Source organism: Prosopis cineraria, unplaced genomic scaffold, assembly GCF_029017545.1.
Source record: "Prosopis cineraria cultivar Desert tree isolate PC_DT_omini unplaced genomic scaffold, ASM2901754v1 PC14, whole genome shotgun sequence".
In the NCBI taxonomy this organism is placed as follows: Eukaryota; Viridiplantae; Streptophyta; class Magnoliopsida; order Fabales; family Fabaceae; genus Prosopis; species Prosopis cineraria.
In genome coordinates this window covers 11,557,683-11,583,824 of record NW_026555345.1, presented here as the reverse complement: position 1 = coordinate 11,583,824, position 26,142 = coordinate 11,557,683, and the positions used below count along the sequence as shown (strand labels likewise).

The window sequence follows — 26,142 nt, the reverse complement described above, 5'->3', positions numbered from 1 at the left end:
TCCGCAAAACACATGATCCATAGTCCACTAAAGTCAGTTACACCTTCAAGTTCAATAAATCCCAATAATTGACCAGGAATTCTTAAGCCTCTCCATGCATGGTGCTTGGTTATCTAAAAGGACTTTTAATATTTTTTTTGGGTGAAGTATTGAAACAAGATATTTTCAAACGGATGCGTACCGGAAATAGTAGTCCCAAATAAATGGGGACGAACTACATATAGTTCATCACAAATACAGGAGCTATCTCTTTCTACCTATCTTTCAATTCCTGTTCAAATTGAAGCAACTTCTCTCTTACAGGCTGCAAAAATAGCTTCAAGTCCTCCTCTATCCGTATCTTATCTTGATGCAAGAGGTCAGGCACTTCGCTTAGCCTCACTTCCATCTGCAAAAGGGCAGAAATTCATAGTAAGTAATCCAAATCAATATTGAACAACTAATCAAGCATATACGATTAGAAGTCACTGTCTGTCTAAATTTCACACCAAGAAGTCTCACAAGTGAAGCAAGGTTTCTAAATTCAAGAGGTTCTCTTTCTAAATAGGCTAGTCTTTTGATATGAGCTTTTCTTTTAAACTTGTGCTCTCATTTAGAATTGTAAGATGGAGTGATTTTGACGAGGAAGTCACCTTGCCTCCGGTTTTGTTCCTCTAGGAGCAACCAGGCATGGTGGCCTCTATATTATGATAAGAGCACTAAGTGTCGATGCACTCTCAGCCAAACATGCAAATCTTTTGTTATGGGCATCGCCCCCTTCCCTTAGGGGGAAAAAATCCACAACCATAAGAGACAATAATATTAACACAATGAAACTACTCAGTCCCTCTAAGTGTCTCTAAAAATGAAAGAAAGAAAAAGGCAGCCACCGTGTGATGAGAAACTTTAACAAAAATAGCAAGTCTAAGTACGCCTTTCCCCAAGATTGGAATGGAGTGGAAAGAGAATATAGGGGATATATTATCAATTATTTTAATATTTAATTGGTTTTATTTTGGATTCAATCATTGCTTTGTTAGTCTTTAGTAATTATCTTTTCAATCACCATTTTGTAAGGCGAATGGTTTCTATTTGTTAATTATTTTTAAAATTTTAAAACAATTTATCTTAATGGTGGTAAAAAAAAAAATTTTTATCTTAATGGAGCTATCTCTTGGAAGCAATATAGTTCCTAGTATTTAAGCTTTGGGAAGCCTTTGGATTGATTACTAATGAAGTTTCTTTTTTTTTTTTCCTTTTTTTTTCTTTGGGAACTAATGGAGCCTATAGGCAATCAAATTCTAATCATTCTAGGAAAAATAGCTCCAATTAGTCCATGTCCTCAGAGAGTAGCGTCATGGTGAAGCACTATGACACGTGTGGAGCCTTACAATTATTGAAGTTTGTGAGAATAGTCAAACTAATATTAAATGTATTTATCTTAGAGAGATATACTCCCTAGATATTGTGATATGATTAGATGAGATTATGGGAGTTAATATTTTTATTTCATTTGATTTTATTTCCTATATAGGAATCCCTATAATTTGTATATATATTTACAGTCTCTTGTGAATAATATTATGGAGGAATTCCTAATCCAGAATGTCACATGGTATCAACACCTTGCACACCTGAGCTAGAAAATTCTTTCGATGATCCAACACCAGCATCAAACTTGAACGACTTCTATTTTGCTTCTCCAATCAACACCTCACCCACATTGAACTCGCACGACAACAACACAATGTCAAGGTCGTATGTTCAAGAGTCGCATGATGGTGAGTTGCACGACCACAGTCTAGAGTCGCACATAGGCAACACTTCCTGCTATATAGAGTCGCACGTAGGCAACGCTTCCCGCTGTCCAAAGTCGCACAAAAATGAGTTGGCCATTCACGACCATTGTCTAGAGTTGCACTAAGGCGACAGTTGTGGCTGTCCAGAGTTGCACTCACACCTACCTCTAGAGTTGCCCTTGTGCCTACCTAAGCCTTCAACGATGGGTTCTGGTTCTAGAGCAAAGGGTGACTCACTCCTACACCCACACAGCGGAGCTCCTTAAGGGTCAAGTTCTACCAAAGGATCCTCTTTTCTCCTCGTCTTAGAAAAGTTTAATGGTTGCAACTATCGTGAATGGGCCCAGGCAATCCGACTTGCTATCAGAGGGCAAGGCAAGCTAGGTCTTATTACTAGCCACTTAAAGGCTCTAGACGCATCAGACTCGAAGGCTATGATAAAGTGGGAACTCTATGGTAGCTTCATGGCTAGTCAACGCTATGACACCACAAATTTGGCATTCCTTCATATTTCTTCCGACAACGCGAGATATTTAGGAAGCAGTCAAGGAGTCATATTTAGATGGTGAAAAGGGTTCACGACTCTATGATCTTAAGACACGAAGTTGGCGGGGTTAAACAAGGAGATCGAAAGTTAACTGAATTCTAGTTGAAATTAGTTGCTATTTGACAGGAAATTGACCTCAACAGAAAAGAGGAGTGGTCATGTGCCACCAATGCAGTAAAGTATAAGCAATGAATTAATGATGAGTAGGTCTTTCAATTTTTGGCTGGTCTTCATTAATCCTTGGATGATGTTCATAATTGCATATTGGCTCACTCCCCCTTACCTTCTAGTGATGCATTTGCTGAAGTTTGCTGAGAGGCCTCTCGTCACAAGGTGCTGTTATCTACCCTTTCTCTTGCTACTCCTCAATCTGAATCTTCTACTTTAGTAAGCAGGCATTATGCCTAGGGCCATAAATATGCAAAAGGGAAGATTGTGTGTGACCATTGTAAAAAGACAGGCCACTCAAAAGACAAGCGATGGGATCTTCATGGGAAGCCTCTTAATTGGAAACCTCATAAGGGTAAATCCCATGGCTACCAGTTACCTCTGATCCTCCTAACAAAGCCGATTCACTACCTGCTATTGATAAGGACCAGTTAAATAAACTTATGGACATGCTCAAGTCCTTACAATCTGGGCAATCACCTTCCCTGTCTCATAATGCTTCAGTGGCTAAACAAGGTAATTTTCATTATGTAATCAATGCTTGTTCCACTAAGTCTAGATGGATTGTTGATTCTAGAGCCTCGAATCATATGACTGCGGATTCTACAGTATTTACATCATATTTCCTATGTAGTGGGTGGGAGAAAATTGATACAGCCAATAGTACCTCTTCCTCTATTGCTGGAAAGGGCAATATTATTATTTCTAAATTTTTGCATTTGGATTCTGTTCATGTTCCTTATCTGGTTTTTAACTTGTCGCCTATAAGCAACTTAACTAAACAAGCTCACTGTAGTGCTCGCTTCTTTTCCACTCATTGCATTTTCCAGGATCTCTCATCAGGGAAGATGATTAGCAATGCTGAGAAGTGTGATAGGCCTTATTACCTAGATGAATCAACCGTGAGTAATCTCTGGTCTCATTTCCGCTACAACCTTATGTTTACTTCTAGAAATGTTGATATTTTTTATGGCATAAAAGCATGGGTCCCAATGTTTAGTATTTAAGTTGTTTGTTTCCTAAATTTTCATCTAATAAAATTTCTAGTTTTCATTGTGATATTTGTAAATTGGCCAAACACTATTGTTCTTTTCCACACTTGGAGTCTTAAGTCTTGTCAACCTTTTTATATTGTTCATAGTGATGTGTGGGGTCATTTGCGTGTTCCTGATCAAACTCACACTAAGTGGTTTGTTACTTTCATTGGTGACTATGCTCGTGTGTGCTGGGTCTATTTAATGAAAGGCAAGTCTAATGTGACACTATCTTTATCGAATTCTACACCATAATATTAAATCAATTTCATACGTCCATCAAAGTCCTCTAGACTGACAATGGCATTGAATATGTTAACAAATCTTTAGGTGACTTCCCTTAAGTCTAAGGGAATTATTCATAAAACTTCTTGTGTTAACAATCCCCAACAAAATGAGGTGGCTAAACAAAAGAATTGACACTTACTTGAAGTTGCTTGTGCTCTCCTTTTCACCACAAATGACTCTAAATACTTCTTGGGGGATGCCATTCTCACAGTTACTTACCTTATTAATCACATGCCCCCTAAAATATTATCCGACTCTACCCCACTTGAGTGCCTTCGTCAAACACACTCTCTCACCCATCTTGAGACAACTCTTCCTTTAAAAAATTTTGGGTGTTCTGCCTTCATTCACCTTCACTTATCTTCCAAACTTGAGCCTTCTTGGTTATTCCTCTTCCCAAAAAGGCTATAAGTGCTTTGATCCTTCTTCCAAGCGCCTATTTGTTAGTCATGATGTTACCTTTTCTAAACATGAATCCTTTCATCCCTCTCCTTCAATTCAAGGGGAGAGCTGGAGTGAATTTCAATCAATCCTTGATCATGACCACGAGTATTCTCCTATTGATTCTCTTGACCATAAACACCCTAAAACTACTTGACTTGAGCCCGTGTCTGTCTCTTTTATTCCAGAAGAAAGAGAAAATGCAAGTTTGGGGGGAGACAAGAACACGGGTGCTAAAGGTAAAGAGATCAAAGTTTACACGAAAGATTAAGCATGGTAGATAAGCCCTCGTACCTAAGGTAGGACCAGAATCTAAACCGATGGAAGATTTTGGGGAAGAAAGTCTTAGAGAGGAAGATGAGATTATTAATGAAAATCTAGATATAGGGACGATTTCAGAAGATGACTTGGGACTGCCAATTGCCCTTAGAAAAAAACCCTAATCATGTACACAACATCCCACTTAAAAACACCTGTCGTATGAAGCTTTATCTCCTAGTTATTGAGCCTTTATTGCTAATATTGATGATGTTAGTATTCCTAAAAATATCTCTGAGGCACCAAAAACAACAAGATGGAGAGAGGCTGTGTTAGAGGAAATGAAAGAATTAGAAGAAAATGGGACATGGAGATTGTGCAAAAGCCAAGGAGCAAGAAACTAGTAAGTTGCAAATGGGTCTTTATCCCAAAGAATAAGGCTGATGGGAGTCATGATAAGTTGAAGACCTGTTTAGTAGCAAGAGGATTCACACAGACTTATGGCATTGATTATCAAGAAACTTTTGCACTAGTGGCAAATTGAACACTATCAAGGTGCTGTTGTCTATAGCAACCTATCTTGAATAACCATTACACCAATTGGACATAAAAAATGCTTTCCTAAATGGAGAATTGAAAGAAGAGGTATATATGACTCTACCCCCTAGCAATCCCTAAGAGTTTGGTTTGATAGATTCTCAAAGGTCTAAAAGCTACAAGGCTACAAACAGGGACCATTGGATCATACTATGTCAAAGCAGAGGGAAGTAAGAGGTGTATCCTTATCATGTAGCTTGATGATATAATTATCTCTGGTGATCATAGTAAAGAAATAACAAAGGTAAAAGCCACTCTGGGAAGAGAATTCAAGGTCAAGGACCTTGGACACTTGAAGCATTTCTTGAGAATGGAAGTTGCAAGATCAAAGCAGGTATTTATGTATCCCAAAGTAAGTACGTACTTGATCTCTTAAAAGAGACAGGCATGTTGGGGTGTAAACCTATTAAAACCCCTAAAGTTGTTCCAAAGAAGCAGAAGTCCAAGAAAGGAGGGAAGCTCTGAGGAAGAGGATGACACTATTGAGGAAGAAAATGATAAGGGAAAAGAGAAATCAGCTGATAAAGAAAAAAACTAGAGACTTGTTGGAAAACTCATCTATCTATCACACACAAGACTAGAGATAGCATTTGCTGTGAATGTAGCTAGTTAGTATATGTGTGAACCAAAGGAAAAACACACTTAAGCGACATACAAAATTCTAAGGTATCTAAAGGGTAAACCCGAGAGAGGTTTGTTGTTCCAAAAGCATAAACAAAGAACTATAGAAATATATATAGACGTAGATTGGGGTGGACACCGCTCAAATAGGATATCGACATCTGGCTACTGCTCATTTGTATGGGGAAACCTTGTTACGTGGAAGAGTCAGAAGAAAAAGGTGGTTTCCAAAAGTAGTGCTGACTCTAAGTTAAGGGCCCTTGCTTAAGGTATAATGAAAGAACTATGGTTGAAGAGGATATTGGAAGAGATCCATCTCCAACCTGATTTACCACTAAAGCTGTATTGTGATAATAAGGTTGCCATAAATATAGCCTTAAATCCCATCTAACATGAGAGATTTAAACATGTGGAAATAGATAGACACTTTATAGGAGAAAAAGTGGAAGATGGAGTCATATGCCTAACCTTTTTACCAACAAATCTTCAAGTAACAGATGTGTTGACTAAGAGGTTACATAAATCTGCTTTTCAAAGTTGTATGAGCAAGTTGGACATGATTAGTATCTATGATTCAACTTAAGGGAGAGTGTGAAAATAGTCAAACTAATATTAAATGCATTTATCATAGAGAGATTTACTCCTTAGATATTGGGATGTGATTAGATGAGATTATAGGAGTTAATATTTTTATTTCATTTGATTTTATTTCCTATATAGGAATCCTTGTAATTTGTATATATATTTATAGTCTCATGTAAATAATATTATTGAGGAATTCTTGATCCAGAATGTCACAAGGTTATCTCAGCTGATTAGCAATCTCTTTGCCCTCCTCCTTCCCCGTCTATTTCTCTCCACATCCACACCCTTTCTTCCCCATTCCCCTCTATTATTTCTATTTCTTCCCCAACCCCTTCTTATCTATTATATCTATTTTATTCTACATCAAGAAATATCAAAGCAAGGTTACAAGTCCAATCAATCGCTTTGCCACTTTACATCCAGCCACTTGATTATGATTGATTATGTTTTTTGATGAAATATGATAGATGATGTCAATTGGTTAATTAGGTTGATTTGATTGTGAACAATTAGCTAATTGATTTGATTTGTAATAAATGAGGAATTATTCTTTAATTATTTGGCAGTTATTAGTCATTATTATGTGTTGTACCCTCACTATAAATAAGAGACTCAAAACTTTGACTACATTTCCCATTCTCTTCTTGCTCTTCTTTCTCACTCTCTTGCCCTTTCTTTGGTATTAGAACCAAGGATCTAAGGTCCAAAATATGAAGATTGAGTGAGATAAATTATTGAATTACCACTTAACAACAGAAGTAGACAGCATGCTTGGGCGCTTGATATTACAAGAGGGCATTGTGCTTGGCTTCTAACACAGTAACTAAGGAAGGACCATCCCTAAGGAGATGGCGACATTCTCAATCAAGGTAACATGGGCCCTCGCTTGACAATCATGTAGTAATACCTAAAAGTGTGATCCAACTTGTACACATAATGAGGGCATCGTCTACAATTATAGCATCCATTTGTAGGTGGCCCACATCCCTAATACATGTTAAGGTCATAATATTGTAAGGCAAAATAGTAGCCCAAGTGATGTCCCATTGACTCCATTGAGCATAGACCTTTGTCATCCACATCTACCCAGTCTTCAGATTCCCTTACACCGCCTCAATTGCCTAAAGTAGAAGGCAAATCAAACTTAAGGGTAGATGTAGAACAAAAGAAAGACAAAGAACTTCTAGTTAAACCAAATCAAGAACAAAACCTTGGGTTTGAAGCACCAAGAAAATCAAAACCTATGACAAATCCTAAACCTAAGGATATGAAGCAAGTACTCAAATAAATGAGAAAATGACCTTTATTTGTCAATTCATTAAAATTAACAAAGGGTCAAAGCTTCGAGAATGCTCTTGGCTCCTAATTTTCCTGTGCTTCGTAAAGGTCGACAATCGTCGGAGGAAGAAGGTCTTTCTTCATCAAAGTAAGAGGAGGATGAAGGAAGGTGCAAGGACGAGGCAGATGCAGCTAGTAAGAAGTTATTATGTGATAGTTCTACTATGGAATTAGAGGCAAGGTTGTATAGTCATATGCTAAAAGGTGTGCTACTAGGAAGAGGGGAATGTTAACTGAAGGGTGAAGGTGATGGAGTTAAGGGCAAATAGATGATCAAAATTAAAACTGTTGAGCATAAGAGGGGTAATTGGTCGATTCCAAAATTCGTACTGTCTGAAAAGGAGAAAGAGCAGATTCCATAAGCCATTTAATCAGTCTTATTGTGAAACTTACTGGATTTAGAAGATGTGGATGAAGGTAGGAGTAGTTTTTGTGGTGAATTTGAGCAATGATTTCTTTGTTGTTACCTTCTCCAATATGGACAACTATGATGTGATTGTGAAGGGAGACCCATGGATGGTAATGGATCGCTATCTAGTGATCAAGCAGTGGCACCCGAATTTTGATCCTATAAAGCCAACGATTGAAGAGCTGCTAGTCTAGGTACAGTTTCCTAATCTTTGAATATTATTATAAGGATATACTATCTTACAGGGGTGATAGGATTAATAAGACAATTGAGGTGGATTTTTCTACCACATTGTTGACTTAGGGACAATATGCTCAAGTAGGAGTTACGCTGCATCTTCTATGTTTTGATTGTGGAAAGTTTAGGCATGCTAACAAGGAGTGCTTTATTAGAAGACTCAAGTAGCGAAAGGGGTGAGTTGTTCTTTGACAAAGGGTCACTAGCTCAAAATGTTAGAAGAGGGAGAAGGCTAGGAGGTGATAGTCATAGCTTTTAGGTTAGGGGGAGAAACAACAGTTTTGATGGCTCGAGATTTAGAAGTTTAACACATAAGGAAGAGCTGGTGAATGAAGTTCAAAATGAAAATGGCAAGGAAGTTGAGGGAAGAAGGGGAATGAATACTAATGTAGGGGAAGTGGAGACTAGTAACTTGAGGAAGGACCGGTAGAGGAAAAAAGAGCAAAGGAGTAGCAAAGATGTACATGTAACGTTATAGAAGGGGTTGGAAGCAAGAGCCTTAGTGCTCTCTAAGGATCTACCAAGCACTAACAAGGTGAGAATGTATTAATTTGGCAATGTCTAATAAGGTTCTGGCTAAGGATTTGAATAGATGAAGCCAAGAGCTACAAATAAGTGATGTTGAAGGATTTAAGAGCAATGGTAGTGAGGGGCAAAGAGTATTGGTAGAATTGGATCCCAATGTGATGAAGTCCCTGTCTGCTCCTCCTAGTTTAGAGGGAACGATTAGGATGAGGCCTCCTAATAGTAGTTTTTTTTTTTCAATGCATGTCACATGGAGATAAAGTGAGAGGAGAATGAGAAGTTTGTGGTTGTTGAAGGTGTTGAGGCTAAGTAAACCATTGACTAATTTGATATGGTTTTTCTATGAATATGGAAAAATGAAATTTTATGGGGTGGAATTGTAGAGGCGCACAGGGAGGGAGTTTGAAAGAAGTGTATTGCAAACAAAAGGGTTGATTTGCTAGGTTTGTTTGAAAATAGAGTTAGCAAAGAAAGAGTTAATGCTCTTTTTTGAAGGCTTGGTTTTGATAAGGTTGTTACTATTGAAGAAAAAGCTTTTGATCGTGGCATTTGCGTTGGATAGGAGGAGGATGTGGTGATAGTAGGGTTGGTTAAATCGAATATGCAATAGGGGTAGTTTAGGATCTTTTATGCTAATAAGAGGCTGTGGATGATTATAATTGTGTATGTTTTGCCAAAAGGATGGGAAAGAGAATTGTGGGGTGAGATGTTGGAGATGGCCAAGAATATGGAAGAGGAAGGTTATTAATTGGTGATCTTAATGATATTAAAGGAGAAGAGGAGAAATGAGGGAGGTCCACCAATCAATATTGTAAAATGTATTGTTTCAAGAAAGAATTGATGCATGTTCACTAATGGATGTGCATAGCTATAGACAACAATTCACTTGGAAGGGCCCTTTAATCCCATGATATCAACAAGTTTCCAAGAGATTAGATAGAGCATTATGTAATGGTTGGCCAAATTTCATAAAGCTAGTATCAAGGTTGTGTAGGGTGCATGGTTGCTGCACAAGGACTTTAGTAGATTTGTGGTAGAGAAGTGGCATTCAAAAAGGGATATGTGCAAAAGGTTGAGGAGATTATAGTTGGATATATGTAAGTGGAACAAGGAGAGTTTTAGAAATATTGAAGCGAGGAAGAGAAGTCTGTTACAGAGGCTAGATAGATTGCAAAAGATATGTATTTTGTCTCGGCCTTATCCATTCCTTCAAGCTAAAAAAGCAATTCCATAAAGAGCTTGAAGATACACTGAAGTAAGAAAAAATGTTATGGTTCTAAAGGTCAATAAAGAATTGGATAAGGGATGGTGATAGGAATACTTGATATTACTACTTGAACACAATCAAAAAGAGCAAGAAGAATAGAGTGGAAATGTTGAAGGATGGAAGTGGTGAGTGGGTGGATGATTAAGAGGAGTTGAAGATGTAACATCCTGAATTTTAATCCAAGAAACTAATTGCTAATCAAAGATAAATTAGTAATTAGTGGATTGATTATGGTTTGGATGTTGAGTTAATGTCTCATGTGGATTGACTGTTGTATTGATAGGATTGAAGGGTAGAACGACAATCTAAGGCATAATGCGTGAGCATATGTGAGATTAAGCTCACTGTGTCACACGCCACGGCAGAAGCTATATGCGCCGTGGCGCACTCTGCAGAATTATTACTTAAAGGCTAAGTCAGATTGTGAAAACAAAAAGAGTAAGAGGGGAAAACGTGTTTGGAGAGGAGGAGGTGTTTTGCTTTGCTAAGGCAAGCAATATTCGAAGCTCGGGAGTTTGCTTCCACTAGTAACTTGTTGGGTAAGTAACGCGCAACCCTAAGTTTTATTACTATCCTATTTTTGTTAAATTTCATCGGTTGAGAAATTGAATCACGAAGTTTTAAGGTATTGGAATTTAAAAGAAAGGTTTAAAACAAGCTATTAAATATGAAAATAATGTTTTGTAACTAGTATAGAATTAAATGGTTAAGTTTTGAGGAGTTAGGCTCATTTAACCTAAGAAGTTAGGTTAAAATGGTGAAAATTAGTTGAATAAATAAGTTAAAAGATTGTTATGGTCCTTTGAATGGCCCATAGAACCATTGACTATAGATAGTGAATAAATGGATTCAAAGGGATTCTAATTAAACTGTTTTATGTATTAAGAGATTCGGTTTAGCTGAATTAATGCTTATGTGGAATGTTAAGAATTGACTAAGGGACACTGTTTTGTGTAAATTGAGCACCTGTAACATCGCTTGTAGGAATCTACATGCTTGGAAGTCCATAGTGATTGGTAACCCTTAGTAGCAAGGGTTAAAAATAATTAGAGTTACCCTTTTACTTGTTTGTTTATGAAATTATTTACAAGTACTTTTATACAACTATATACATTGTGTTGTGAATTGATAGAGTAATAGCATTGTGAAAGAATATGCATTCAGGTGCGTGAGTATTGATTGAAATAAATTTGAAATAGTATATGCATTAACATGTATCACATTGTGGTTGACCTATATTTAATGTAAATATTATTTATTAATAAAGGGGATACTGTGAGGAGTAAAAATAGGGATTTTGTAGATATCCTATTCCCGAATATCCTCTCCTGATTCCATCTCCTGATTTCTTGGAGATTTGATCATCTTCTCACATGTATAAATCAGTGTACATACTCTGGGATTCTATAATAAGAGTTTTTCGGTCTATTTGCTACATGGTATCAGAGCAACTAGCAGATATCGACGCCGAAAACTCTGAGACAGAAAGCACCGAAGACGAGACACAAGAGTTGCACCCGATTCACACTTCTCCAATGTCGAAGAGTGATGGGTCCTCGCAAATCGATCCAGATAAGGCCGGTAGTCCCCTCGGGTCGATCACTGGTCATGACGGATCATCGGTGCTCGTGGTTACCATGAAACTCAATGGCTCGAATTATCGGGTATGGGCACAGGCTATGCGACTTGCGATTGGAGGCCGAGGGAAGATGGGTTACCTCGATGGCTCATCAAAAATTCCAGAAGAGTCCAGAACGCAGGAGCTACAGCGATGGCATACCGAAAATTCGTTGGTATCATCGTGGCTGATCAATGCCATGATTCCGGAAATTCAACAGAGCTTCATATTTCTTCCATCAGCTCATGAAATCTGGAAAGCTGTGCGAGATTCATACTCTGATGGGAAGGATTTGGCGCGAATATATGAGCTTAAAACAAAAGCATGGTCACTGCAGCAGGGAGAACGTGATGTCACGGCTTTCTGGCTGGAGCTGAATACCATCTGGCAGGAATTAGACTTGATGACAGAAGTGGAATGGTCTAGCAGTAATGATGCAATCCGTTATAAGGAGCAAGTCGAGAATGAACGGGTGTTTCAGTTTCTTGCAGGACTGAATCAATCTCTAGATGATGTACGGGAGCGCGTTCTGAGCCGTATGCCACTTCCATCCACTAGAGAAGTATTCTCAGAGGTACGTCGAGAGGCTTCAAGACGCAAGGTAATGACTCCTGGAGCTATTTCTGCACCAACTTCTTCCTTGGACACTGCTGCACTTGTGAGCAAGGGCAGTGATTCAAATCATAAGAACCAAAAGGGGAAGGTCACTTGTGAACATTGCAAGAAGATTGGGCATACCCGTGACACTTGTTGGGATATACATGGAAAGCCAGCCGATTGGAAGCCGAAAAAGGGCAAGCAACGAAGTTATCAAACTTCTCATGATGTACCGCCAGATAAACCAGACTCAATACCTGAAATTGATAAGGAGCAACTAGGTAAGCTACTTGAGATGCTTAGTGTGTTGCAGAAGAATGAGAAAAACCAGAAACTGAATCCTACTGCATCTGTGGCTCACAAAGGTAAATGTGCCTTACTTACTTCTAATAGTAACCCCAAATGGATTGTTGATACTGGGGCAACTGATCATATGACCTCAAATGTTAAACTATTCAATACCTATATTCCTAGCGCTGGGAATGAAACAGTAAGTACAGCTAATGGATCTTCCTCGTCAATAGCAGGAACAGGAAGTGTGGTTATTTCTAAAGTCATGAGACTGAATCATGTTTTACATGTACCTTACTTGGCTTGTAACTTATTGTCTATAAGTAAGTTGACTAAAGAGGCAAATTGCTGGGCTCATTTCTGTTCTATTCATTGTATTTTTCAGGACCTCTTATCGGGGAAGATGATTGGCAGTGCTAAGGAGCATAACGGTCTCTACTATCTCGATGAATCAACCGTGAGTAGTCTTTGGTCTCGAATCCAGTGTCACATTGCAAATAAAGACTTTAATGATCTTATGTTATGGCATAGGAGAATGGGTCATCCAAATTTTCAATACTTATGTCGTTTGTTTCCTGAATTTCAAGTTAATAAAATTTCTTCATTTCACTGTGCTGAGTGTGAACTTGCTAAACATCACAGATCTGTGTTCAAACCTGTTGAATATAAATCTACCCGTCCTTTTTCCATTATTCATAGTGACTTATGGGGTCCTACTCGTATTGCTAATCGTACAAATACTAAATGGTTCATTACATTTATTGATGACCATACTAGAATGTGTTGGGTCTACCTATTACAAGATAAATCTGCTGTGCCCTCTGTCTTTTCTCAATTTTATACAATGGTAAAAAACCAGTTTGACACCACAATCCAAGTCCTCCATACTGACAATGGCACTGAATACTTTAATAAAACCATGGATATGTTCCTCACAGAACATGGAATTGTCCATAAAAGTACCTGTCCTAACACTCCCCAACAAAATGGTATTGCGGAACGGAAAAACAAACACCTCTTAGAAGTTGCACGTGCCTTGCTCTTCACTTATAACGTTCCCAAATATTTCTGGGGAGATGCAATTCTTACCGCTACATATTTAATCAACCGCATGCCAAGTCGTGTCCTCTCATTTACCACACCTCTTGAGAAATTAAAAGAATCTCACTCCATTACTCATCTTGACACCAACCTACCACTTAAAATTTTTGGTTGTTCCACTTATGTTCACTCCCATCACTCCCAAAAGCTGGACCCTAAAGCCATCAAATGTATCTTTCTTGGTTATTCCTCTACACAAAAAGGGTATAAATGCTTTGATCCTCATACCAAGAAACTTTACATAAGCCGAGACGTTAGCTTTGTTGAGCATGAGTCCTTTTACCCAAACACTTCAAGTCAGGGGGAGAGGGGGAGTGACTTTCAGTTTTTGGAAAGTGAAAGTGAGAGGCAAAGGGGTAAAGAAATCACCACCATTCATGATTCTGATCCCTTCATTCTTGCACCAACAAACTCTCAAATAGAGTCTGAACTCTTAAACCCACAGTCCACCGAATTCAGGGTCCAATCTCCTAGGCCAGAAACTGAAGTAAAAAGTCTTTCAGATTGCACTGAAATTGCTGGAAATGCACTGGAAAAGACACCCATAGTCTACTCTAGGAAGAAATGGCGAGAAAGGGAGACTGTTATACCTGAAGCACAACCAGAATTCGAACCACAAGAGGCTCCTGAAGCTGGGAAAGCGGAGACAGACTTACCGATAGCCCTCAGAAAACAACCCAGAACTTGTACACAGCACCCCATCCAAAGGTTTGTGAGCTATCAGACTCTATCCTCACAATTCCGCACTTTTGTAACTAACCTTGATAAAGTGAAGATTCCCAATGATGTATATGAGGCCCTTAGCATACCAGATTGGAAGAATGCTGTGATAGAGGAGATGAATGCTTTAACAAAAAATGGCACATGGGAAGTTGTAGAGCTACCAAAAGGGAAGAGGGTTGTGGGCTGCAAGTGGGTGTTCACCCCAAAATATGATGCTGCTGGTAAGTTGGACAGATTAAAGGCACGGTTAGTGGCAAAAGGGTTCACCCAAACATATGGCTTGGACTACAAAGAAACTTTTGCCCCTGTAGCCAAGCTTAATACTATCAGAATCCTAATCTCTGTGGTTGTAAATCTGGATTGGCCTCTCCAGCAGCTAGATATTAAAAACGCCTTCCTAAATGGTGACCTTAAGGAAGAAGTCTTCATGACACTACCTCCAGGTTTTGAGGCGGGAAAGAACAATCAAGTGTGTAAGCTTAAGAAATCCTTGTATGGCCTAAAACAATCACCGCGGGCTTGGTTTGACAGATTCTCGGAAGTCTTGAAGAATGAAGGATATAAGCAGGGATTGTCTGATCACACAATGTTTGTAAAAATGGAAGGTGGTAAGAGGTGTATTCTCATTGTATATGTTGATGATATAATTGTCACAGGTGACTATGAGGAAGAGGTAGATAGAGTAAAGAAGGCTCTTGGAAAGGAATTTGAAGTGAAGGATCTTGGTAACTTGAAATACTTTCTGGGCATGGAGGTTGCAAGATCACAAAAAGGGATTTATGTCTCAAAGAAAATATGTTCTCGACTTGCTTACTGAAACAGGAATGTTGGGATGTAAACCTGTAGAGACCCCTATTGTTGTGAAGAAGAAGGGGAAGAAATTAATAAAAGATATAGAAAATCAAGAAGATGAAGTTGAACCTGAGGAAAATGATTGTGAAGAAGAAGGAGAGAAGAATGAGCCTGTGGAAAAAGAAAGATACCAGAAGCTAGTTGGGAAACTGATTTATCTCTCTCATACTCGACCAGACATAACTTTTGCAGTAAGTGTGCAAGCCAGTATATGTGTGACCCTAGAGAAAGGCATATGGAAGATGTATACAGAATCCTAAGGTACTTGAAGGGGACACCAGGTAAAGGATTATTGTTCAAGAAGCAAAGTCTACGATCAATAGAAATCTACACAGATGCAGATTGGGGAGGAACATACAAGGATAAGAGATCAACGTCAGGCTACTGCTCATGTGTATGGGGAAACCTAGTTTCATGGAAGAGTCAAAAGCAAAGAGTGGTCTCAAGGAGTAGTGCAGAATCAGAACTAAGGGCGTTGGCCCAAGGTATATCAGAGGTACTATGGGTAAGGCGAGTACTAGATGAGATATACGTCAAGACTGATCTTCCACTGAAGTTGTACTGTGACAACAAGGCTGCCATAAGTATGGCGCTAAATCCAGTTCAACACGAAAGATCCAAACATGTGGAGATTGATAGACATTTTATAAGGGAAAAGGTTGAAGAAGGAATTGTGTGCCTTGTCTACATACCAACAAAGCTTCAAGCTGCTGATGTACTCACCAAAGGATTACACAAGCCAGCATTTGATAGTTGTATAAGCAAATTGGACATGATTAGCATCTATGATCCAACTTGAGGGGGAGTGTGGTTGACCTATATTTAATGTAAATATTATTTATTAATAAAGGGGATACTGTGAGGAGTAAAAATAGGGATTTTGTAGATATCCTATTCCCGAATATCCTCTCCTGATTCCATCTCCTGATTTCTTGGAGATTTGATCATCTTCTCACATGTATAAATCAGTGTACATACTCTGGGATTCTATAATAAGAGTTTTTCGGTCTATTTGCTACACACATCCATGAGAATACCCTAAATTATGGTAAGGGGCATGGTCCTACTATGAGGAAGTCCTAATAATCTAGAGTATAGAATTTAACTCCGTTAAAATGGACCTAGGAGAATCTTGATGTTCAAAGCGTAGAGCTTAACTCTACCATGATGGACCTAGGATATGAAATGATCCATGAGGTTATCCTAAAGTAAAGTAAGGGGTCGTGGTCCTACTCTATATAAGGCTAGGCAGTCATGATAATCCAAAACGTAGAGTTTAACTCCGCCATGACAGACCTAGAAAACCACCCATATGCGAAGAGGATTACCTAGTCTGAGCAGTGGTATGATGGGCCTTATTTCATGTGACTGGAAGTCCTGGTCTAAGCATAAAGATTACTACACTAGGTGAAACCACGAATGCATGAGCATGAACATAATGAGATTGATGAAAATAAATTCCTATATATGCATATGATATTGCTTTTACAGAAACACATGCTATTTTATCTATTGTTTATGATTTTGCTTACTAACCGTTAATTGGGGTTACCTCCGAATTACTGGAACATATGTCTCACTCAATTATTTTTGCACACAAGTGAAGAGAGCAAGAGAAGGCTAGGAAAAAAAGTGAGGAAAGAGTAGCTTCATTTGATAATAGTATGACTATCATATGTATAAATGAATGTATAAAGTTGTATAGAGTTTGAATTACCAATTAAGATGCATGAGTGAATGTACATATGAATTGTGTTGTGAAAACTTGCTTATATATATATATATATATATATATGATGTTTAATCTCGCCAAAGGTGCCTCGATGAAAGGGTACGTGGGTAAGCCTAAATGCTAACCAAGCAAGTGTATGTCATTATCTTACTTGTTTCAATTGTATATATGTGTGTGTGTTGAATGTGAAATTGATCGTGAATTGTGTATTTATGTGAGAACTTAATACAAATGATGAAGCAAAGTCCCATTCGAAAGAGTCGAGTATATTATAATTCCCGACCATATGGTGAGGTGGAGTCCCATATGTAAGAGTCAAAGGGTTGAAAGTGAAACAAGTCTACTTTAATATATGTGTTGCATGTATTGTGCCTCATATAAGTTCACAAGTGTGTAATGTGGCATTGAGAGATCAATTTAAGTAAATGATGTGATATATGTGGTTAGCAGTGACAGTCAGGTGTATGTGGTCCTCTTAAATTTGGTTCAAGGCCCAAATTAATCTAATGGGACAAGGAATGAGAATTAAGCACTTAGGGTGCAAGTTTTGAAAGAAAAAGTGACTTTTGCACCCGCATATCCAATTTAAAATCGGACCGTTAGATTGATTTTAAACTTATTCCATTAGTTAGAATATGTTGTAAGCCGCATGTGACACTTGAATCACTCTAATTGGACGTCGAATGTAGAAATGGTGAGGGGCGAAAGTTCGTCTTCCGAGCTGTCATATGATAGCAAATGTGCCACAACACGTGGTGTACCATACTACAGCGCATGGTACAAACAGAAACAGAGCACGTTACTTTGTACCACATGCCGCAGCACATGTGATACAAGCCAGGGCGCATGATCCTTTTTCAGGATAGAGATGTTATATTTTGTTGAGTCGTATGACTGTGTTTGCGCTTCCACAAGCCCTTTTATTTGAATATGTGTTTTAATTAGTCAGGATCCCACAATTTGAAAACAAATAAAGGGCTATTACTTTGATATTGATTCGTAATTGTATTGTTGATTGTGTAATTGGAAATGGTAAAGTTCGGATTGAGTTAAGACTCTATAAAAAAGGATGATTGTGAAGTTTTACAAGGAGTAATTTCTTGAAGGAGATGATGATGTAACCAACCCTCCCTTGGACCGAGTCTATAAGAGACTATCAGTTTGCAAAGACACTTAAGCCCAAAATAGTAATAAGAGTCCAAAGGAAGTAGTGGGATTAGGTCCAAAGCCCAATAACACTGTGGAGGGTAGTGAGCAAATGGTTTACCTAGGGTTGTGTGCCCTCAAGAGGGGATTGTTCAAACAATAGTTTGCTGGTAGGAGATCTCTCAACCTCTCAAACATCAAGGAAGTGGTTCTTTATTGTTTAAGCTCTTTATTTCAGCAATTATCTTACTTATTTTGTCTCATTGCCTCAGTTGTAGTTAGTTACTCCATCCATTTTCCTCTTCCATTCCTCTATTAAATAAGGGGTTGTAACTAGCATTTAGTGAAGTAATATCAGTGATATTTTCCTAGTTCCATCAACTTGGTATCAAAGCCAAGTTGTTCTTGCGGATGGTGAGTACAAGAATGGAGGCTAGGTTGGAGAGTTTGGAGAACTCAGTGAATGAGATGCAGAGAACCAGTATGGAGGATAGGGAAGAGAGAGCTGCTTTGCGAAGAACAATTAACCAATTACAACAACAAAACACTAATATTCTTACCTTACTCCGTCAAAGGATTACCTAAGAGAAACCCGAATCTTGAAGTTGGACCAGAGACTAGAGGCAATGAAACTACGAGTAACAAAACAATGATCCTTAAGAATACTTGTGCAAAGAACCACCCAAACCATAGGGAAAGAAACAAAGAAGCTGGGGAGGCTGGAGATAAAGACAGCCAAAAATATAAATGCCTTGAGATGCCTCTATTCAAGGGAGAAGACCCTATTGGTTGGGCCTTTTTCTTAGAGGGGTATTTTTCTATCAATAGTATTCCGGAATCAGAAAAGATGGATCCTACGGTGGTGGGATTAGAAGGGAAAGCCATAAACTTGTTTCAATGAGCCGAAACTAGAGCTTCAATGACATCTTGGACGGAGTTCAAACAAGGGCTCGGTCACACGGTGTCTAGAAATCTTATAAAGTAAGAAGGGATGGTCTAGAGGTATCACATTGGCACTTGATGTTTGTTGATGATTTATTAATATTCGGTGGAGCTTCAACTCCCTAAATGAGATGCATGTTGAAGTGTCTAAAGGATTTTGGTGTTTTATCCGGTCAAAAATGAATGAGGATAAGTCAGCAATTATTTTTTCTAGCAATATGTCTTGTGATACATAAAAATGAATTGTTAAGACTTGTACCTCTGGCATATGGGAGATCAAAAAATAGAAGCTTTGAGTTTGTTTTGGACAATTTAAAAGGTGATTGTCAGGATGGGAAGCTAATTGTTTGAGTATGGCTAGACATATACTTTCAAAGTCAATTTTGGGCTCGTTACCTATCTACTCTATGATGGTTGCTCAGCTTCCTAGACCTATGTGATGAGATTGAGAAGTGTCACATAGCATTGTTTTGGCCACACAAAAGGTCGAGGAATGTAGCATGCATTTGATTAATTGGCAACAGAATCAAGTACGTTGAACTGGATAGGAATTTCATCAATGAAAACATAGAGGAAGGAATCATACACATAACCTATGTTCCTATCAAGTATCAAACAATAGTCATTCTCACCAAAGGGTTTTAACAGAAAATATTTTGAAGATTGTATCAGTAAATTGATGAACATTATTAGTATCTATAAAGTAACTTGATAGGAAGTGCGTCCAACACTTTACTTATTGTATATATTTTCTCTTTATGGTAGTTTATTACAGAGTTCTATTTTTCAGCCTTGTGTTTCAGCCATGAATCTATGCTCCTTGCTGCATGAGATCATTTCTTTGTGTGTGTGTGTGTATCTTACAAGCTGTACCGTTCGATCCTTAGATAAATAAAATATAGCTTACCGCGAGCTGCTGTTGTGAGAATATTCAGCCAAGGGAAGAAATCTGTGCCATGAAAGGGGTCGTTCATAGGCAAAACATCACAGGTAAGTCTCTAAACAGCACTTGATAACCTCTGTTTGCTCGTCCGATTGAGAGTGAAACGTTGTGCTCATACATAGTTAATTTCACTAAGTTTAAACAATTCTTGCCAAAAAGAACCTCCTAGATTTAAATTTTAATTCTCATCTAGATGGCAAGAGGAATCTTTCAGGGCTGGATGATGACGGATCTGTGAAGCCATAACTACAGGGCCAAGTATGCTTATGACATATGAGAAGAGAAAAAGCCCAAGGCTGCATTATCTGTTATTGAGGAGGAAAAAGAGGAACTAGAGTATTTGTAATTAACCATCACATGAAGCATAAGGTAGAGAGAGAGAGTAGGCTGTAATGAGCAGTAAATCGAGAAGGTTATGGACTTGTGGGTCAGATCAGAGAGAGGGACGCAAGAATTTAGCATGATTAGGGAGAGATGGCCTTTGAAATTAAGAGGAGTATGCTACCTGTGCCATAACTTCAAAAATTCATAACTCAAGGTTTACATGTCCAAATGACCTGGTTTAGGACATGCTGGAAAGCTTTATGTAAACAAATAAACTATGCTATTTGGACTGCATAAGGTTTTAAAATGTATTTTTATCAAATAAAGGACTTGAATAGATTTCATAAGAAATTTAGAGCATCCTCATATGATTTTTCTAAATTTAGTTATGATTTTTCAAAGCTCAGCAAAAATTCTACACTTATCAAATGAGCAGTAACCCAATGATTAATTTGTGAATTTGAATTTATGGGTTTCAATTTCCGTTTCACTTGAACCATATCACTTCTAGATGTGTAGGAGAATTGTTAAAGGTGAGGATTTAACATTTTGTAGTACCTTAGTCCATCAATTCCTATACCCATCTCTATTTGGGTAGGAATTCTAACATATTTTACACAAAACGTCATAGTTCTTAGAATTATTTCTTTATCTAGAACTAATTAAGAGGCAACAAGACATGTTTGGAAAATGCAAGCCTCCAAATCAAAATACTTCATTAAAATGCAAAGGCTGCACATTGCCACACACTTCACCCTCAATTTTCGAAAAACCATTTAATTAATGAAATAAATGATCCAAATTTCTTTTGCTAGATCTCTACGTGACAAAAGTATCAAAATGTAACATTTTTATTTTTTTAAGTTCCCCTTAGAGTTACTTCATTCTTCATCCTTCCCGCTATCACACATTTTCCAATTTGTTGAACATATAAAACGTTAAACTACCTAATCACACACAGCCAAATAAAAAGAATTTTAGTTTTGCCATACTCGTATGATGAATGCACACTAGAAACAAGACCAGTGGATCTAAAATCCTTCATCATTACCAGAAATCTACCTATTGAGCAACCAAGAATGAACCCATGATATTAATTTTAGTTTAGATAAAATAATACTTTTTGAACAAAACAATAAATAAAGGGAAAAGGAGAACAAAGTTCCCTATAAACAAAAAGCAAGAAGGAAAAAAGAGTTTCCCAATTGACATGCTGCAATGACTGGCTGAAACATAGTAGAAAAGTAAAACCTTTGGAAAGCACTATCCACTTTCCTTACAGCTTGTAAATGTAAACATTCATAATGAATATTGAAAGTTACCTTCAAGTCGTCCAGCTCACCAACTGAGAATTCTGGGACATCAATTTGGCCATTGACCAACTTCTTATCTTCTCGTACAAGCCATTCCCCTGTTTCATTTTTAATGTGGCATGATTTATAAAATTTAATTAGAGTGCAGAGAAAGAATAGCCAACATGTGTGTGTCTTTGAAATGCCCAACAAGAATTGTACCTTTAACTTTTAAGGTTAACTCGTAGTTGTACCCAACACGTTTCTTGTTTCGAACAATCACCACAAATGCCTAAGCAGCGCATGACCCAAAAAAATAAAAAGATCAATCCAAAATATATAAAACCGATAGTTTGTAGACAAATCCAAGATCGTCCAATATCTCCATCCAAACTTTGCTTCATCCAAGTTAGCAGCAGTAAAAGGAACAGGGTGAGGGAGGAGGCAGCACCAGCATCTTTAATTTAAAAAGCAGATAATTTACTATTTTATACCCCAAACTGTACAGAAAAAAATGTTTAATAGAGGTTAAACAGAAACTTAGAAAAAAAAAAAAAATCACTCTCCGCCACCTTTCTCATTAACAATGCATTCTGTCAAAAAAGTAGGTAATTTTTTATCCCAGACCCTCATACCTTAACCTTCCAAACATGACCTATTTCTTGGTACTTTTCTTTTTTTTTTTGATAAGATTCTTGGTACTTTTCTTCTCAGACTGTATACAGAATTATTTTTTTCTGTTTCATTCTTTAAATTTATTGATTTAAAAATTCAATATTTTTAATAAATGTACAGCCATCAATAAAAGAGGTTGGCAAAATAATTCAATTGAAATCGTTTTGACTCAGCTTTATTGTAGAGAAATTGTAAAGATTAAAAGAAAAAATAAATGAATAAATTGATGTGTGGTAAGGATAAGAAGATTTTCCTAGCCATACACACAAGGATGTTAGTTCGTTAGATCTTTGGTTCTAATTAGTTCATGTAAAAGACTTCCCTTGTCATCCTAAAGGGCACTGTTATTACTTTAAATTAGTATCGTTTAATATTGATTCTATATATTGCTTTCAAATAAATAATAAACAATTGTTTATATAATACAGTGAGCTTGAACAATTATATTAATTCCGCTGCAGAAGAATTATAAGTTATGACATAAATTTATTTTTAACCAATTGTTTATAAAGCAAAAATGTCCAATACAAATTCACACCTGGAACGTACAGAAAACAATGAAGTTACCAAAAATTATTATAGATGTAATTTGTCTAGACTGAAAAAGTAAACAAGCTTAGTGGTAAATTATAGAATACACTCACATCACCAACACATTTAGTTACATCTTCTATTAGATGTAATTTGTCTAGACTGAAAAAGTAAACAAGCTTAGTGGTAAATTATAGAATACACTCACATCACCAACACATTTAGTTACATCTTCTATTTCTGCTCTCCCAGAAGAAAACTGCAAGGAACCTACTGACATTAGCAACTCCTGCAAGGAAAAATTCAGAAAAATATAATGTATGTATGAAGCAACAGTCGTAGCCTCAAAAATAATAACAGAGAACATGAATATTGCACAATGAAAAGGTGTTTTCTTTCTGGGAACTAGCTGTTCAAACAATCAAAACAATTGGGAAGGGTCTTTCTTCTCCTAAGGTGGCCACAATAATTATTCACAATCTCTTCAACTATTCCTTTATATTAACAGTCCCTTTCTATAATTCTAGAGAGTGTTGCCTGAAGAAAAATTTGAGAGATTTTCTTTGGTCAAGTGTGGGGACAGTTAAGTAGAAATCACCTTATAAGTTGGGGGATTTGGTGTAGGTCTAAGAAGGGAACAGGACTGTGCCTATAATTTGGTGCTCAAAAGTGTTTCTTTTATAGTAAATGGCTATAGTGGTTCCACAAAGGACATGTCCTCTTTAACATCAAATTGTATGGATACATTTTGTACTGGGATAGTGGGATGCTGAGCTGGCATATTCTGCTACTTTACTAGTCCATTAAAATTTATTCATCCCAAAAAAAATTACTTGTTTTGCACCTTCAAAGTGGATGACAGGAACTATAGAGAATAAATGCTCTCTTTTGTAAAGCTTTATGGAATTCGTATCATCTTTCCTCACGGTATAACTAACATTTCTAGTACCTTAGGCCTTTCTAAGGGTGGTTTTCTTGTAATATTCATTGTGCTAGAAATACCTCTGATGAAAAAAAAAAAAAATTCATGAACTCGAGGGTCTTATGTTCATTCTAGGTGGTGTTTGTCTCTCTTTAGGCCCATTCAGTTCCTGGGAACGGGTCCTATGAATGGGATAAGCCTCTCCATTCTGTTATTTTGTGCATTTGGCTGCTGCCATACACATTCCATAGGAGAGCGCGTTCCCATAAATTTAGGAATGACCATTCCTTCTAAAAACGGGAGGGATGAGGATTTTAACACTGGAATGAATAATTCAATTGAAAAATGACCTCCAAAATCCTCTCTCTCTCTCTCTAACCTCTAGACCCTCTCCTCAAATGTTGCTCCACAGCCCAAGTTCTTTTAATATCATATGTCCATCCATAATTTCAGCAGTAGGCATCATGGTCCGTAGATGAGGATGATGGGATGAGATGGTGACATCTAGTGAGGGCAGCACTGATTCTACTCAAGAATTTTATTTGACCATCTTAAGCACTTCAAAAAGTGAAATCTTTTGAGTGGACAGCAGTACTCAACAGAATCAACCCTTGGGACATGATGCAAATTCAAAGGACAAATATGGCACTTCCCTTTAACACTGTCCGTTTTATGTGGGATAACTCAGACAACTACACAATTGTTCTAACATTGTAGTATAGCTACTTTTCTTCAGAACAAGCTGTTTAGAATATTAGGTTAGATCAGAGTTTGCCCATATAATTCAAATCAACTTTTATTAATTAAGTATAATCATTTGAAAAGAAATAAAGAGGGCAAAGAATAGTGGTATTGTGCGGTTTTAACTGTGGTAAAGGAATGCTAAATTTTGCAAGGATAACCTGTTAACCCTAAATGGCTTATGGGAAAAGGTTGTATTTCTTGCTTCATTTAGGCGTTCTGTCCAAAATAGTTTCACAAGATTCTTTTTGACAGATGTGAATCCAGTGGCATCGTTACTTTCTTAAAGTTCAAAACTTTTGCTTCCTTCTTTCCTTCTTCATTTCACTTTCTGGGCTTTTACTCCTCACATTGGAGATGCACATGCACAAAAATATATGCATGCACGGATTCATGTATGTAGGTGCTGTAAGTTCATGATGATTGATGCAAGATTATAAAGAAGCCTTCGAAAGTCACCAACAAATCACCTGCAGAGTTAGTTTCTCCAAATGCAAAGGCTTAAATGAAAAAGGGAACATAGGGATATATAGAGACTCAAACCTTCATTCTTTGAGTTGCCCAACTGTTGAGGCTTCTCTCCTCCCATGTCCCAGCCTGTTTTAATATTACAACATTCAATTTCAAAATCAATTGGTACAAGTAAGCCCCACATCTAAGCATACATTATATTCTTCAAGAAACGAAATATTCTCTAGCTGCAGGTAGAAAAAAAGCATAAATCCATCAGCTCATGATTATATGCAAGAATGAAAAACCACAAAAAGAATTTGAAGGCAAAAAATATATTTGTCATAGAATCACCACTGATTAAACAGAGTCAAGTGACTTGTTAAACTTAGTGCGCAGAAGTAATATCATTGACAAATAATAGACAAGTGAATGTGGTCATTTATTCAGTGATAAACAAAATCACATGAAGTATGATTCAATAGCTTAAATAAATGGATGCGAACATCAACCATTGTTGAAAACATAATCACATTAAGTAAGATGTATCAACAGATATAAATAGGAGCCACCGATCTTCATGTTCAATTGGTTCAACAGAGAATGAAAATGCAGGAATGAGAATAAGCTCATACGCGATTCCAGACAGAACCAACTGTGTTTGAACGAGGTTGACCAGAGAGGACATCTTCGGGTGTTAGCTTCTGGGGTACTGGCATAGGCGCGGCACCATCCGTGATCTTCCTAACCCAATAAGTGTACGATGCTCCTTGTTGCTGTTCTTTCTCTGCAGCTCCACCCTCCATTGTACTTCTCAATGTATTCTTTATTTTTCCTCCAAACAAATCAACAGATTGCTTTCTTTCTTTCTTTTTTTCCCCTGAAAGAGCAAACAAATAAACTGCACCTTGGGAAGCGGCGAATAATTGTGAATCTCAGGATTAATCAATTAGTACGTAGCCCTAAACAGTTTGAGATCCAAATTCAATTCAAAATCTATGGAACCGCGAAGCAGACTCAGCTCCTGATGCCGTCTGGTTGAGGAGGAACAAAGAGAGACCCAATGGATGGACAAAAGCTGGAAAAGCGGCGTTCAATAAAAAGGGAAAAAAAATACTTATTGATCGTGCAGAGCCGTTTCCGGAAGGTTCCCATGAAGTAGGAGAGGG

General features: G+C 37.5%; 1 protein-coding gene across 1 annotated transcript; it reads right to left on the bottom strand.

Annotated features, from left to right (window-relative positions):
• LOC129292179 (uncharacterized) lies at nt 1-26,142 on the bottom strand. The gene is made up of 6 exons (XM_054929731.1): nt 25,609-26,142; nt 25,067-25,120; nt 23,069-23,149; nt 21,877-21,946; nt 21,685-21,773; nt 1-388 (listed from the first exon to the last, which is right to left on the bottom strand). The coding sequence occupies exons 1-6, from the start codon at nt 25,777-25,779 to the stop codon at nt 254-256; spliced, it is 600 nt and encodes a 199-aa protein (XP_054785706.1). The 5' UTR covers nt 25,780-26,142; the 3' UTR covers nt 1-253.

Excerpts from the sequence above, each read along its gene's own strand:
- LOC129292179 (XM_054929731.1), bottom strand. The coding sequence starts at position 25,779 with ATGGAGGGTGGAGCTGCAGAGAAAGAACAGCAACAAGGAGCATCGTAC. Across the intron at positions 25,121-25,608 it reads TTGGTTCTGTCTGGAATCGC|GCTGGGACATGGGAGGAGAG; the intron begins GTATGAGCTTAT and ends ATATTAAAACAG. Across the intron at positions 21,774-21,876 it reads GTTAACCTTAAAAGTTAAAG|GGGAATGGCTTGTACGAGAA; the intron begins GTACAATTCTTG and ends AAAATGAAACAG.